The 16,986-nt window shown below is 36.7% G+C and overlaps 1 protein-coding gene across 6 annotated transcripts in view; it reads right to left on the bottom strand.

Moving 5' to 3' along the window:
* The window catches only part of PTPRM (protein tyrosine phosphatase receptor type M), an 883,942-nt gene that overhangs the window by 273,130 nt on the left and 593,826 nt on the right, over positions 1-16,986 (bottom strand). For all 6 annotated transcript variants that reach the window (XM_090285792.1, XM_090285794.1, XM_090285793.1 and 3 more), the window contains one exon: positions 16,649-16,781. In XM_090285792.1, coding sequence (XP_090141918.1) covers positions 16,649-16,781 — 133 coding nt within the window. The remainder of the gene's footprint in view (positions 1-16,648; positions 16,782-16,986) is intronic.

Below are 16,986 nucleotides of genomic sequence, written 5' to 3'. Positions count from 1 at the left end.
CACAAACAGCTATCTAGTCTGGGTTAGAAATGTGAGGGACAAAAGTGATTAAGCCATGGCTCCTGTCCTCAAAGAGTTTCCAGCTAATTCAGAGCCACCAAGTCCTCTCTATATAGAAAGGATACTTAGAAACAGGCAACACCGTGAATAATTCGGAACCCACTAATTGAAGCTTCACTTAACTGAGAGAAACCCCAGCCCCAAGTATTAGGGGACATATACTGAATTCATTTTTTATTAAAAAAAAAAAAAACAAACCAAACACATAAGACTGAAACTATGTATACTCTTAGACCTGCATGTGGGGAGCATGTGGATTTCATCTGAAGCACCGGGGAGCTTGTAGAATGCTGGACACATTTGTATTCTGTTTGTAGATGATCTGTGCCACAGTTACCCTTACTGGCAATGAAAATAAATTGACAGAGGGGGAGGCCATCAGCCTCATGCTACCTATATTTCAACGTGTGCTTCACTGGTTCCAGGTAGACGGCCATCCTGCCTTGTTTCAGAAGTACTATGGTAACAACTAAGGAGGTGCTTTTTAGAGTCAGTTTGGTTTTTGCACTGTTACCATTGTCAGCAAAATGCTGCGAAACTTCAGACTGGAAGCCTCAAATGTGGCTTGATGTATATTCTGGCCAAAAAGTTAGTTTGGTCGTTAAGTAAAAATAAAAGACACATTTTTCAGTATCACCAAAAACTTTATTGAACAATGTATTCACCATTTTGTTCCACTAACTTCTGCCATATTTCAGGCAACTTCATAATCCCATCATCTCAAAATTTTTATCTTTTTCAACAAAGAACTGTTCCAGGTGCCTTTTGCAGTTTCCAGGGAATTGAAATTTTTTCTATTAAGAGAATTTTATAAAGACCAAAATAAACGGAAATCTGAAAGTGCAAAGTCTGGTGAATACAACAGATGAATCAGAACTTCCCTGCGAAGCTTTAACAGTTTTTGCCTGGTTATCAAAGGAACATGTGGCTTTGCATTATCCTGATGGAAGATTATGCATTTTCTCTTAACTAATTTGGGACACTTTTCATTGAGTGTTGCTTTCAGTTGGTCAAACTTGGAGCTGTACTTATTGGAATTAATCATTTGGTTTTCCAGAGGAGCTCATAATAGAGGACTCCCTTCCAACCCCACCATATACAAAACATCATCTTCTTTGGATGAAGACCAAACTTTGGTGTGGCTGGTGGTTGTTCATTTCACTTGCCAGACGATCTCTTCTGTTCCACAACATTGTAAAGTATACACTTTCACAATTTGTCACAATTTGTTTTAATAATGGAAAACAGTCATTATGTTTAAATAGAGACTTGCATGCAGAAATATGGTCAAGAAGTTTGTTTTTTTTTCTTAACTCATGTGGAACCCAAACATCAAAGTGATTAACATAACCAAGCTGGTACAATTATTTTCAATGCTTGATTTGGATATTTTGAGTATGTCAGCTACTTCTGTATGGTATAATGTTGATTGTTCTCAATTAATGTCTCGATTTGATTGCTATCTATTTTAATTGGCTAACCCGACTGTGGAACATCATCTAGTGAGAAATCTCTAGCACAGTACTTCGAAAACCACTTTTGACATGTTTGATCAGTCACAGAACCTTCTTCATGCACTGCACAAATCTTTTTTTTTTTTTTTTTTTTAATGTTTCAGTTGTGTTTTTACCTTTCTTGAAATAATAAAGCATAATATGCTGGAAATGTTGCTTATTTACTTTCATCTTCAATATTTAAATGGCTACACAAAATTTCACCAATTTTGGTAAGTTTAAAAAATGCACACTGATATGACAGCTGTCACAATGCAATCTAACAAAAAATTTTTGAATGAAGTTAAAGACAACTAAGCACTATTAGAGCCATCTTATGGAAAAAAAAAAAAAAACTGTACGAAGCTTTTGGCCAACCCATATTTCCGTGGCCCTCGTAGCCTCAAGTAAACATGTCAATTTCATCAGTATTCCCTTGCTATGAGCTGGACAAAGTAACTCACCTGGCCAGCCCAGGCCTAACAGTTTAAAAGGTAGACATTTCACTACAAGGCAAGTCTATAATTATCATTGGCTGGTCTAATGCTCTGAGGCTGACCATTGATTAGAATGGTGAGGGCAGTGATGAGCATTCAAAACCTGTCTAAACACCATTCTGTCCACCAATATTAACACATTTTTAAAAATTGTAAAATATACATGACATAATTTATTAACTTAAGCATTTTTAAGTGTACAGTTCAGTGGCAACGATCATCACCACCCATCTCCAGAATTTTTCACCTTCCCAAACTCTGCCCGTATTAAAAATTCCCCATTCCAACATTCCCCAGCTTCTGGTGTTCGCCATTCTACTTTCTGTATCTATGAATTTGATTACTCTAGGTATCTTATATACAGTATTTGTCCTTCTATGACTGGCTTATTTCCCCTAGTATAATGGCTTCAGGTTCATCCATGTTGTGGCATATGTCAGAATTTCCCTCATTTTTAAGGTTGAAGAGTATTCCACTGCATGTATAGACCCCATTTTGTTTATCCATTTTATTGCTTCCACCTTTTGGTTATTGTGAGTAATGCTGCTATGAACATCAGTATACAGATATCTCTCTAAGACCCTACTTTCAGTTCATTTGGGTAGATATTGAGAAAGACATTTATGTAAATAAGGACAGTAGTGTTGCATTTCTGGGTCCCAGTTTAGTATGTTTTTCACTCCATGAACACCTAAGAAAGGTATTGCAAGTTGCTAGAGAAATAAGTTTAACATACTGTGTTTGCGAAATCACAAAAATTAACTAAGTAGGAGACTTCTTGGCTAACAAAGGTTCCGCTAGTGGGCTCCTTAAGATATCATAATAAACAACATTGTAAAAACCAAAAACCTACTTTAATTAGTTTTTCTATATTCGATTCAGTTTCTCCCTTAATTTACAGACCTTCCATATGGTTATTTCAATTACCTTAGCTTGATCTGTAATTTGTTCAGAGCTCCTGTTTAACTGTTTCAAGTTCTTTACTTATTATCACTAAAATTAGCAGTGTAACCTCTGAAAGAGAAATGATTGCTGAGTGCCCTCAATTTGAATAAAAAAAAAAAAAAAAAAACAAAGCTAATGCAATGGTCAGAATAGTAATTAAAATATATTTTAAGAATTCAAAATTTTATAAGTCATAGAACACATAGCATTAAAATAATTGTTGGTAATGTCCTTTAACTTTCCATATTAGAAAGAGGACCTGAGCATCAGTGAAGAGTTTTACATTATACATAATCAGATCTATAATTTTGACCTTTGAAACTGTTAACTTCTTAATGTTGTTAATTCTTCCTATCCATGAACATGGTATGTGCTTCCACTTATTTGTATCTTCTTCAGCTTCTTTCTTCAGTGTCTTATAATTTTCCAAGTACAGGTCTTTTACATCCTTGGTTAGATTTATTCCTAGATATTTTATTCTTTCTGTAGCATTTCTGAATGGGATTGTTTTCTTAATTTCCCTTTATGATAGTTCATGATTGGTATAAAAATGTAACTAATTTCTGGAAATTAATTTTGTATCCTGCTACTTTGCTGAATTAATTTATCAGTTTAGTAGTTTCTTGGTGGAATTTTTAGCTTTCTCATACAGTATCATGTTATCTGCAAATAAAGACAGTTTTACTTTTTCCTTTCCAATTTGGATGTCTTTTATTTCTTCTTCTTTCTGATTGCTATGGCTAGGTCTTCCAGGACTATGTTGAATAATAGAGGTACAAACAGACATTCCTGTCTTGTTCTCAATCTTAAGGGATAAAGAACTTATAAAACTCAATACCAAAAAAACAAACAATCCAATAAAAGAATAGTCAAAGGACCTGAATAGACACTTCTCCTAAGAGGACGACATACAGATGGCCAATAGACATATGAAAAGATGCTCAACATCACTTATCATCAGAGAAATTCAAATTAAAACCACATTGAGATATCACCTTATACAGGTCAAAATGACTACCACCAATAAAGCAACAAACAACAAGTGCTGGATAGGATGTAGAGAAAGCGGAACCCTTTGCACCGTTGGCAAGAATGCAGATTGGTGTGACCACTGTGGAAAGCACTGTGGAGTTACCTCAAAAAATTAAAAATGGATCTGCCTTTTGACCCAATGATTCCACTTCTGGAAATATATCCTAAGAAATCAAAAACACTAATTTGAAAGAATATAAGTACTCCTATGTTCACTGCAGTGTTATTTACAATTCTCCAAATACGGAAGCAGCCCAAGTGTCCATCAGTAGATGAGTGGATAAAAAAACTATGGAACATTTACACAACGGATTTTTGCTTGGTCATAAAAAGAAAAGTTTACCCTTTGCGACAGCACGGAGGGAACTGGAGAACATTATACTAAGTGAGATAAGCCAGCCAGAGAAAGAAAAATATGATATAATTTTACTCATATTTGGAATCTAATGAACAAACTGAACTAACAAGCAAACCAGAGACAGATTCATATACAGAGAGTAGGATGACAGCTATGGGGGGGGTGGTGGTTAGAGGATGGAGGGATTGTGCAAAAAGGAAAAAGGATTCATGTACCTGGACAACAGCATGGTGATTGCTGGGGCGAGGGGAGGTATAAGGAAACTAAATGGTAATGGAAAAAATACAATTTAAAAAAGGTAAAAATGTATAGAGAATAAGAACTATTTACTTATGTTCTGTTCCTGGGCTCTGTGGTTGACAGGCTTCCCTTAGGAGTAATCACTTAATACTGTGGGCATCAGCTCTGGATAGCAGAGGGACATTTCAGACTAATTATGGGATGCTTGGACCTCACCACTGCAATACTGACAGCTACTTGAAAGAACATTCTCAATGCTAGACTTACTCTAGAGTTAGGCAAGGTTTAGAGAATCAGGCCAGCACTTCAAAGTTCCAGGTTATAAAAAAATTCCACAGTTTTAGAATTTAGGGAGAAGTTTTGGGACAAGCTGTTTGGAGATACAAATGCATAGGTCATTTAAGACCAGGTACCAGCACAGCAGCTAGGACAGCAGAAAATTAAATTGCTCTTGAAGGGAAGCCTGTGGAGTTCATACACCTGAGCAATTTCCTGCCAAGGGATTAAAGTGGGCTGCAGCAAGGTTGGGCAGTAGTTCCTGGGCTTCTGTGGGCCACTAAGGGGATGCTAAATGCTGCTGAGGAGAGGGTGGCAGGGCTGTGGTGTCTGATCTATTAGATGTGCTGATAGTGCTCTAGTATTCACTGAGACAAAAGCGGCAGAACATCTTAACTGCAGCCGATCTCAGGACCAAGTCCAGTCACCAGACCATGGATTGGACCCTGGGGCACTTCAGGAGATTGTTTAAATTTGAATTCTCATAAAGGTTGTGTGTGTGTGTGTGTGTCTGTTAGAGCAAAGGCTAAAGGATCTATAGGGAAATATACTATCTGCTTATTCTCAGGTTATAGCAGATTGATAAATCTTACCCCTTCTCAAAGCCAGCATGCAGAAATCAACAACCACTGTGTTAGCGAAGTGGCTGACACACAACCTCCACGTTTCCTGCTTTTGCATCCTGCGCCGGACTAAGCAGCAGGAGAACCTGCAGCATTCAGGGCTCAGATGCAGTCAGCAGGGCACCATCCGTCAGCAAGTCACCTCATGAAGGAGGGCTGCACTGGTGAGGGTCAGCGTCCACCCACAAAGATGAACATTGCTGGGGCAGCCTAGTGCTTTCTCCTACAGTGGGGGAACTGTTTTCAAATACCAGAAATATGACTAATGTAAACAGAATTTTAAAAATTTCATGTTAATCTTATGAGGAAAGCAGTTTTATAAATGTTAGTTACTATCTGAGGCTCATCTGGAGTCCAGAGATTCCAACTTGGATTAGAGAGAGATTCAGGAGTCAACAGCAATCGTTAGTATAGAGATGGGCTCTACTTGTAGACTGGAGGAACACATAATACAACCCATTTGGCAATATCAATACCAGGATAAGTGAAGCTTAGGTTATCATGTATTTCCAAGTAGGAACTACCTATCCTTAAAATACCTGGCAGGGAAATTCCGCTGTTTGATAGCACCATAGGTACTGATGAGTACCTGGGCAGGAAGAAAGATTGGGCAAAAAAAGTCTATTGTCTTTTCTGATATAAGACAATATTTATAGCCAGAAACATGTAGGTGATAAAACAATTTTAAAACGCCATCATTTACGTCTTCTGTTTGATTCATCTTAAACTAGAATTAGGAATCACAAATTGGTCACTAGATACCCATTTTGTGTGGCCAACACACCATTTAAAAATTGATTAGTTGTGAATGATAAAAAACAGAAAATTTAATACAATAAATCAAGATTCCTTGCTTTCTTGTGTGGGTGGGGACAGGAAGATCAGTGACATTGGCGTACACCTGACTTAATTTGAACAACAGATATCTTCTCAAGACAGGCTCTTCACTAGGGAGTCGCTTTTACTGGCTGGATCATCTTTTCAGGCCCCATAGACAGTTCTAATTATGGCTCTTAAGATGGCTTTTAAGACCAGAATTCTGAGTCAACCTTAGCTTGACAAATAAGAAAAGAAAAATCTTGACTACTGGAGCAACAATACTATACAATCAACAGACATAATTACAATAAAGCAATACTCAATAAGATAGCCTCAGGTATTTTCAAGTGTCCCTTGAGTGGGCAATACCATTCCCAGATGACATTCACTGAATTAAGAGTTTCAGTTGATGCTATGTCACCACTTCATTTTTAAGATCATGACATATTTCTGAGATTTCCCTCCTCCCCTTTGGTAAAGGGTTAAGACAGTACCTAAGAATTAGGCACTAATAGCTGATCATTGTCTTTGAGGAATGGCCAATTTCTTCACAAAGACTGATGACTTCTAGACAAAGCAGGTAAAAAGTTAAAGGGTATTTTGATAGCTCTCAATAACTTTACACTTACACTAAACTGTTTAGCATATGGCTTTTCCTAATTTCTGAGAAAAGAACAAGGAACCAATGTTTATCATAAATTCTTATCAAACACACTCAAAAGGAACAATTCCATGAAAGGATGCAGGAAGAGACCTATTAGTGATCTGGCCTAGAAATGAGAAGACCTGGATGAATTACGAAGAGCCCTGGCATAGCTAGGTATCAGCCTGAATATTTCCACTGTAAACCCATTGAATTAAGAGCTGAAAAACTGGTATTTTGATTTATTTAGGACCAATGCTGATAGCATAAAGAAAAATTCAGCCTGAGGCTGTTTATTCATTTTTTGAACATAACAATTTTTATCTAAAGTGATGTTGCTTGTGAAAAACATGCAACAGAGTATATAAAGGAAGACTCAATGGAGTTTTTAAAAATAAATGATAATTTAAGTGAATGATAGTTATGAACATTTTTTTAACTAAGCTGTATCTGAATTTAAATGTATCGCTATTCATTTAAACTATTCTAATATTTCAAATTAAAAACCTAAGGAATTCAAGCTTTTAAACACTGTACTATCTGAAATAGGGAACCTGTCCACCAGAATTCCTGCACTTCAGAAAAATTAATAGAATATCTTATGATATTATAAAATGTACATCAGTCTAAATAAATAGTCAAAGCAATTCAAAGTCTAGTGTTGCGTTGAAGGGCTTGTATTAATTACTAAATATACTATACATCTACTATGGGAAAGTACTGTATTAGGTGTGGGAAGTAGGGAGTCAAAGATAATTAAAAAGGATCACACTGCAGCCCTTAACATGCTATCAATTAACAGAAAATTCAGGTGGTAGCCAAATATTCAAAAGCCTGAATGCAAGGAAAGTATACTCTGAGCTCTGTAATGAGGAGGTGAGTAAGGAAAGTACCAAATTTGTGGGTCCAAAATGGAATTCTGCTATTCAGGCAGGTGCTGCTTCAAGCCATCTCAGGACCATAATTAACTTTACAAAGTTGCATCATGCCTATGCATGTGCAGGAGAGCTAAAATGGGCCATTCTTAGATAGGATAACCTGGGCTACATTTTGGCCCATTTTTTGTTTTGTGTTTTTACAAACAAATGAAAGTATGTTGAACTTAATAAATGAGTCTATTTTTACTTGTTTCAGTAAAATCCATAAAAAGTTTTATTTTAATTCCACCACAGCAGTGCCAATGAGGAAACAGTATATATGAAAATAACGAAAACTATATCCAGTAGATCTAGTGAAGCATTATTCACTTTCGAAGGTACACTCTGAGAGGACACTGGGCAAAAATATGCCCTTCTGTTCAAATTGATATATTATTTAATACAATATTGCATCTCGTAATGCTGAGATCCACCAGGACAAAGTATTACTCCTTTAATTAACACTGTAGCTCCTGTTCACTCTGTTTAAAAATTAATTTTATGTGAATTTATATAAATGAACCTAAGTTAAAGATTACACATACAGTTCCTTTTCTTGTTAAGAAGAAACTTAGATTTGTTAGCAGAAGAAGGATCATGAACCTTGCCCAAAGTATCCCCCCTCCCCATAATCTAGGTAGTTTTCATTAATATTTTACATATTGATACAAACAAAAATCATAAGAATTGAAGAAACTATACTGTTGCATTTGAATTCCTGAATTTACTAAGATGACAGGTTAAGACAATGATCCCAAGTAAAGCATCAACATTGTTAGTTTTCAGTCCCTGGGTATTTCCCACTCTATTAACTATAGGTGGGACAAAAGTAAGTTTACAGTTTTTTGGATGGAAAGTAATATAATAATTAATAAGTAATAATACAAGAACAAACTCAGTTTTGTATTCACAACTGAAAACTACTTTTGCCCCACCCCATAGCAAGTGAAGCCATGTCAACAAGAAGAGATATGCACCCTTTAGAGAACAGCCTGGGTGGGGCTAAGCTAGGAATGTCAACACACACCGTCTGTAGACATCAAGTGTGGAGAACCACTGATTTCAGTGGGAAATATGCAATGCCCCCTTAACACCTCTGTACGTACCGTTAGACTCGAACTTGAGGTAAAAAACACCAAAAGAACATTTTAATAAGCTATGCTAATAGATATAGGATAAAAATGAGCTGTGTTGGAAAGTTAGAGGGCATTAAAAATAGAAATCAGTAGAACAGTTGTACCCTGAGATGGCCGGTGACAGCCCAGCATGTTCAGGACTGGTGCCTGGTCATATGGCAAAAGGGTCCATGCTCCAGGGGCTCTGGAGGCCTCTCCTGACCTCTTGGAATTGGGATAGTTGGCTGAGCAGAATCTAAGACAGGCTCAGGGAGTCCATATAAATGCATGAGACTATTAAGCACTCTGAAGGGAGTAATACTGTCCTTTTGTTCTGACCTCAGGAGTCAGTCAGACCATTTGGCCCCTTACTGGGCCTGAGTCAGATGGGTTTTCATGTGCGAAGTATATATTTGAATTGAATGCCAAGCCATGCCCATGCAGAAAAATTGGGGTCTTTGAGGAAAGTCCCCACGAGTGGTAGAGGTCTTTGGTTTACCTCTCTGCAGAGAATATTTTTTCATATTACAGCAGGAGCCTCTACATCAGCGTGGCCAAGGAGCAGTTCTCCTTCATGCTTTCAGCTATAGCACCTTCCCAAGGCCTGGCCACAAGTGAAAGGGACAGTGAACTGTCTCACTATCCAGGCAGCTGTGTTCCTAGCTATTCTCACAATTACAGACATCTGGTCTCCGTGAACAAGGTGAGGTGTACTCACTCTAGAGAAGCAGCTCCTTGTCCTTGTTCTTCTGAGTATGGAAACAAAGACACTGAGGCATGCCATGGTCATTGAAATTGCAGTCAGCTACAGATCGTACACTAAAGTAATATATTATGGATATTAATAATATAGTTAATATTTACCAGGACCAGCGCTTCAATGGTAATCACTTGTTTTCCTCTTCTAACACACTTTTGGACGAAATACTATTATTATGCCATGGTATAGTTGGGGGAAATGAGGGACACAAAACTAAGTACCTTGCCCAAGGTCACACAGCTAGTAAGCCCTGGAGCCAAGGTGCGCATGCCAGCATTTGTCCCCAGGGCTCCTCTCTCACCTCCCTGGCTCCCAGACCTTAGTGTTTGTCTCTGAGGAGGAAGGAGAAGAGCAAAGGCTCCCTTGATTCACAGCTTCCTAGAAAATTTCACAAAGCTCTCTCATTCACTAAACCAGGTAAGGATACAGTATCTTTACTACTGTGAGTTATTAGAAATAAACTTATGATTCAAAGAATACACAAAATACACATATTTGAAAGGATTTTAAAAACACTTTTGTAAAGAAGGAAGTAGAAAAAATTTATTTAGCTAAGTCTCCAGTGAAAACTCAAAAAAATAAAAATAAAAAGATTAAAACATGCTGGCAGAGTTTCAAGTATTTGCAGACTTACAGCAATAGTAAACTGAAACAAGCTAATGATTATATGGTGTTTCCCACTAATGATTACAGAGCATTTGAACGTCATGGAGCAAGGGGCATCTCTGGGTTTTAAGGCATGACTAGTGTAGTGAGGTGGTTAACAATCAGACACACCTGGATTTATCCTGGACTCTGCACATACTACTTTTGTCACCTTGAATTTCCCAACCCTCAACAATAGCCCTTAAGCTATTCTTTATCAAGGACCAAATGTGTACATGAGTTATCTCGTTTAATTTTTATGCTTCCATCAGGAAGGATACATTATTATCACATTTCACATTTGCAAACTGAGTTCAGAGAGGTTAAGTAACTCATCTAAATTTCCGCTGCTACCAAGTAGAAGCTGGCATTCTAACCTGGTTTGTAAGATTCTAAAACCCATGTGGCTGCCCCTTATCATTCTCTAACATCTTTTCCTACAAAATGAAAAAATTGGTGCCTCTATTCCTCACACTCTTTTTTGAAATAAAATCTGTCTTATAAAGAGTTCCCAAAGAACCCTTTATAAAACATATTAACATTAGTTTGAATCCAGAACTAGGGGCTCATACAGGAGCTTTTAGGGTAATCATATGAAGTTAGAGGAGGCCTTAAAAAGGTCAGTTTGTTTAACTTACCTCTTACAACAAGCCCATCCTATCATAACCTAGATAACTGAAGGGTATGAGCTACCTGACAGATTAGTATGACATATCCCCATCCATTTGTGTGCACATCTTTCCTGTCTCATGTGTGCCAAAGCCTGTGCTGGACTAGAAAAGTCTAAGCATCTGGCTATTATTAATATGGATGCATGTTAAGTACACACATTCTATATAATAATCACAAAGAAATGTCTACCTTTCTTAATATAGTTTCTGAAAATGTGACTTTGGAACAAGACTTTCAATAAAGCTTCCAGACTTAAAAAGTTTTCCACATACATCTCACACTTAGCTGTAGTGGAAAAGAAATGCCTGTCTCGTGGGAGAACAGGTCCAACAGGAGAACTACAGTTCATGTTGGCTTGCTGCCAGACACATGCTGCAGGCATCTCTTTGAAAATAGGGATTTCAATCAAATTTTCCTTTTATCCTTTTTTGTTTCATGATGTCTTCAGAAATACTTCCTATTTTCATTGAGATATTTTTTCTTTAAGTACTAGTATTGTTTAAATATAATAGAATATTTAATGACATCAGAGAAGGAAAACTCTGACTCCAAAAAACCTCCGCTGCCTTGCGGCATACCTCTTCAGGGGAAAGGCTAAGGGAGTAAACCCCGACAGAAAATCCGGAGCCGGAGTCCCTAAGGCGGTTTGACGTTGTAGTCAACACCGGCAACTCCTGCGGCGCACCTGAAGCCAAGCTGTATTGACTCCGTCTTTCCCTTGGACCCTTCAGCTGCGAAGAGAGGGGGGGTCTGCTGCATGGGCAACAGCAGACCCTCCATATCACCCTGCCCAGGCTCTGTAGCTTCAGCTTCACTGGAGAGGACACTCCAGCGCCATCGCAAGATGTCGATTCAACACGGGAGGAGACAGATACCGTGTCACTCCCGAGTCGGACAGCACAGCCATTCTCGGCGGTGCAGATAGACTCTTAAGAAGCTACACCATCGTCTCTCGAGATGGACGGCTGCCGCCGCCGCCGACGACGATTTAATGACATATGCTGCATTTGCATTTAAGGACAAATGTACATCTGTTAAAATGTTATAGAAGGGAGGTAAAGGTATAATACTTCAGGACTGAAATAGTTATGTTTACCTATAACAAGTGTTCATGTGGATGAATAGCTAACATTTTGCTATTTTGACCAAGAATGCATATCTCTTTAATTATTTCCATATAGCCACACCTTCTGTAATTCTATTTAGCACAATGGCTGAGATGGGAATTTTACTGTAATTAATATAAATTTTTTCAAATTTTTAAAAGATCTATAGCGATTTTAGAAACAATAGTAAATATAATTAATCAGGATAAAATTGATGGTGCTTATATGCTAAATTCTGTCAAACATGTTACTGAGATAAATTATTCCTTATGAAAAATGTTGAAAATGCAGGTATTTTAATTTATACAATATATTTAATATTGTACACAATATATTATTAATTATACATGGATAAAACATAATAAAAACTAGGTATCTCCTATTTAACTTACTTTACATTAATTCTGAGAGCATTTTGTCATGAATGGAACTTTCACTTTATAGTTGTCTCATACCCTTTCTTAATACTTGTGGCATCAAAACACTGCACCTTCAAAAGAATGCATATTTTTAGGAAAGAGAAAAATAGTAAGAAATTTCTTCAATTAGGGAATAAAAAATGAATGTAAAGGTTTTGTAACAGTTTTTAAGGTAAAGAAGATTTTAAATTAGCCCAGAGAAGGCTCAAATGGATTAATATTCATAAATAAATTAATAAGTAGTCATTAATTTGTTTAGAGGTTTATAAAACATTCTAGCCAAATATAACTGATGGTCATTTTAGTTTTTAGTTCATTATTGCCTAGATGTAAAATAATTCCATGAGTTAGTATGAGCTGAACAGATTTGCCATGTTCTACTAGAGGCCTAAGCTCAGCAACTATTTCTTACAGAAGACAACACAATCTTAGTTAAGCTAATAATTGAAAATGCCTCCCAATAATATTTGCTGTTACTTCTCCCAAGGTCTCAGGCCCGCCTGGTCTGCTGACAAACACAGACAGTAACTACTGACTTTTCCTCAGCAGGATGGATTTCCAGTTGTATTTCAAGAAATATTAATAACTTTGTTTCACCCACACTTTCTCTTGGGCCCAGTCTGTCTTTACGACCAATGGCATATCTTTGCGTTGGCGGACTCAGTGCTGTGGGTAGGAGAAACTAGCCCTTATAGAATTGACATTCAAAGCTGGATTACCATTAGGCTCTAATCAGCAAAATGACTAAGGTCTTTTCCTCCCCTCTTTCTCTTTCCCTTTTTTTTTCATTTTCCCATTGCTCACTACTTTTAATTGAGTACCTCCTATGTGATAGCAGGAAATGTGGCTAAAAGATCAACCACTAATCAACTAACATTCTAGCCTTAAACTGACTGAACAGAGAGACTTTGGAAGAAACAGTGGGCATGTTTAAATAATGAAAGACAATGAGTCACCCACTGTACTTCTAGAACAGCAAATGTATAGTACTGTCACCATAGCCTGCTATATAATATTTTGAAATTGGGAGGGACTTCAGAGATCATCTAATGTAAATCTCTCAATTTACAAATAAGGAAAGTGAGGCCCAGAGAAATTCAAAATCACAAAGTTAGTTAAAATATAGACCTAGGAATTCCCAGTCTAAATTCAGTGTTCCACTTGGGGGTCAGGGGGTGGCTGAAATGGGTGAAGGAGGTCAAAAGGTATAATCATCCAGCTATAAAATAAATAAGTCATGGGGATGTAATGTACAGCATGGTGACTTAATAGTACTGCATTGCATATCTGAAAATTGCTAAGAGAGTAGATCTTAAGTCCTCATGACAAGAAAAAATATTTTTGTAATTATGTAATTGGTAACAGATATTAACTTGATAATCATTTCCAAATGTATGCTTTACATCTGAAACTATAAAATGTTATATGTTACTTATATTTCAATAAAAAATATATTCAGTGTTCCTTGGAACCAAACAATATAGCTTATTACATACCAAAAACACTCCAGCAATTTATCTATGAGTACTATCATGTTTTAACTATTCTGTTTGAAAATAAAACTTTAAAATATAGGTTTAAATTTTGTGGAAAAACCCTGAACAATAAGAAGTTTTAAGAATGTCTGTTAAATATGACAGTTTATACTACATTACCATTCAGGTCTAAATCATACAAGTTTTGTACTATGGGCATATTATATTGGCAAATTTGCCTTACAAAGAGCATATTCTGTATTCTGAAAAAACGTAAAAACAAAAGTGGCATATGCTGTGAAGACAATCGCTTAAGATTACTACCTAGTAAATAATCATGTAAATTTTATATGAGTTATTGGTATTTAGTCTAAAGTTGTATCAAGGCCACATGTCACTATAGGCAATATCTTCAAATGCATAATTTACCACATAACCTCCATGACTACCTGAGAGGCCCAAGTAGAATAATGAATGAATCCAGCAGAATAGACCCTTGGAAGATGAGTTAATGTTTAGCTAAGGTCACAGCGTAATTGTGTGCGAGATAACATAAAACTCCACATATTCCCACATCTTGAAATAAATGTCTACAAAATGTTTAGTTTTAATATGCAGGCATGGAAGGACCTAGTATTGCTTAGAATTTATACAGAATCATACTAAAAAGAAAACCAACAGTACAGACCACTAGTACCAAAGATAAGCTATCTATATAAACATCAAGGTGCAAAGAAATTAAGTATATCCAGGAGAAAAATATATGAGAGGTGAGATAGAAGAAAAATAGAAAATGAAAAACAAAGATATATGGAGGAAGAAAGAAATAGAGATAAATAGCTAAAAAAGAAGAAAAAAGAGTAAATTAAAAAGGTACAGAGAAGTGAAATGAAAAAAAAAAAACTAAAAATAAGAAGAGAAATAATATAACAGGTGAAAAAAGAGAAAGGAATAGAGGCTGTATGGCAAGTGAAAAGGAAGAGTTGAAATGATGGGGATCCATTAGTGATATATACAGCTGAGACAGAGCAACAGTTTGTCCTGAGGCCTGACTACAACAATAAATATCAACTAAGGAAGAAAAGAAGAATATACCCATACATGTATTTGGATACTAACTTACCCCTTAAATATTGCTGTTACCCAACTTTTTATCTCCATCCTTGACTTCCTTCTTCACACTCTACACTAACTTTGAGTGACCTCATCCAAACTCATGGCTTCCACTCCAGGATACGCTGACAATTTAGACTATGGAATGTATTATACCTAGTCCACGCCAGCATACCCAACTGCCTAGTGGGTATCTCCATTTAACTTTACAGGAATAGTGAACATAGAAAGTGTAAAACTGAACTCTCCATTTTTACTCCCTAAATATGTTCTACTTCCCATATTTCACAGTTTAGTCAATGATAGTATCTCCACTAAGTTGTCCAAGCTAGTAATTAGATTCTTTCTATACTGTTCCATCTCCCTCAGCTTCTGTCTCCAAATGGCTACTGAAACTTACCTTCTAATTTTTATAAAGTTACTCCCTCTCTTCATTTGACTGGTCTTTCTGATTCCAGTTCTTTTTCCTCCACACTATGCTTACCCTCACAACAGAGTGATCTTAAAGGGCACCAGCAGAGTTTAAGGCCAGGTTTAGCCTCCTTAAATGACCAGACAAGACTTCACTTTCCCAGTCTCTCTATCCTCACCCCCGCCCATCCATGACTTTATTCCCACTCTGTAATTGTTTTAAAACTATAGAGAAAAGAAACATGATCTGAGTATTCCCTGTTTGGGAAAATTTATCCTATCATTCCTTTGTCATCTATATTTTTATGTTGATAATTTTTATATAAATTTAATGTTGTATTGTATTAAGCAAATTTTTGCATATTTTCATAAAACAGAAGACTCTATATATTTTTCAAGTATCAAGGTAAGGATTGCTTATTATAGCTCTATCTGTTTGCCTCCTCCCTGGGCCACCCCTTGGCTAGACAGTGCAGTCTTATAACAGGCAATGTGCTCTAGTTCTTGTCCTTAACCACATCCATGCCCTGTGTTTCTGTCTGTGTGTTCTTTGAGAGTCTCTTTCTCATGGGGTGTTGTGGTGATTAACCTCCTAGCATGGTGCCTGCACATAACACAGGCTCAATACTGTCATCTTCATTATCTTCATTATAATGAGAAGAAAGTCTTCTTTCTCATATCCCCAAAGACATCAAATATGTTAATAATGTCAGTAATAAGTACTAAAAATTTCCTGGTGAATAAAATGTCTTTAAAGATCCTGTAGAGCTTTAAGTACTGACTTGTGGGAAAAAACACAATTTTTATGTTACCTTGAATGATTTGCTCTGCACATTCATACAAAATAACAACCATTTACTCTAAATTTTGTCCCATAACCTTGAGTGCTACATGATGAAAAATGTCAACAGAAATACAGATGTGTCTTGATCATCAAAGCCAATTCAATAACTGAATATTTTCACACACATGAAGCAACTTGGCAATAATGGGACAGAACCACGTCTGTGGCAATAGTGGGGAGCTCACCTTTTCTTCATTATCAACACAACTCCAAGAAATATAATAACAAACAGCAAGATGCCAGCAATGACTCCAGCAATTTTAACTGTATGGTCGGTCTGTTTCTCAGGTTCTGGGACAGGTTTTGGAGTAGCGGCTCCTAAAGATGAAAGGAAATGAATAACAAAAAGGGTGAGTAAGAGAGAATAAAGATGTTACATTAAAAATTGTTTTTTGCTGCATGTAAGAGAGCAGTAAGACTTATCAGAGCTCGCAGATGGACAAGCTTTGACTTTTTCTACAGCTTCCATATGCACTGAAAGGAGTGTAATTGTTCACATTGTTCTTCAGTATTTTACTAAATT

The sequence above is a fragment of the Furipterus horrens genome, unplaced genomic scaffold, assembly GCF_987537825.1.
Source record: "Furipterus horrens unplaced genomic scaffold, mFurHor1.1.pri manual_scaffold_8, whole genome shotgun sequence".
NCBI classification, from domain to species: Eukaryota; Metazoa; Chordata; class Mammalia; order Chiroptera; family Furipteridae; genus Furipterus; species Furipterus horrens.
The sequence above is the reverse complement of the archived record's forward strand: the minus strand, read 5'-3'. Positions and strand labels throughout refer to the sequence as shown.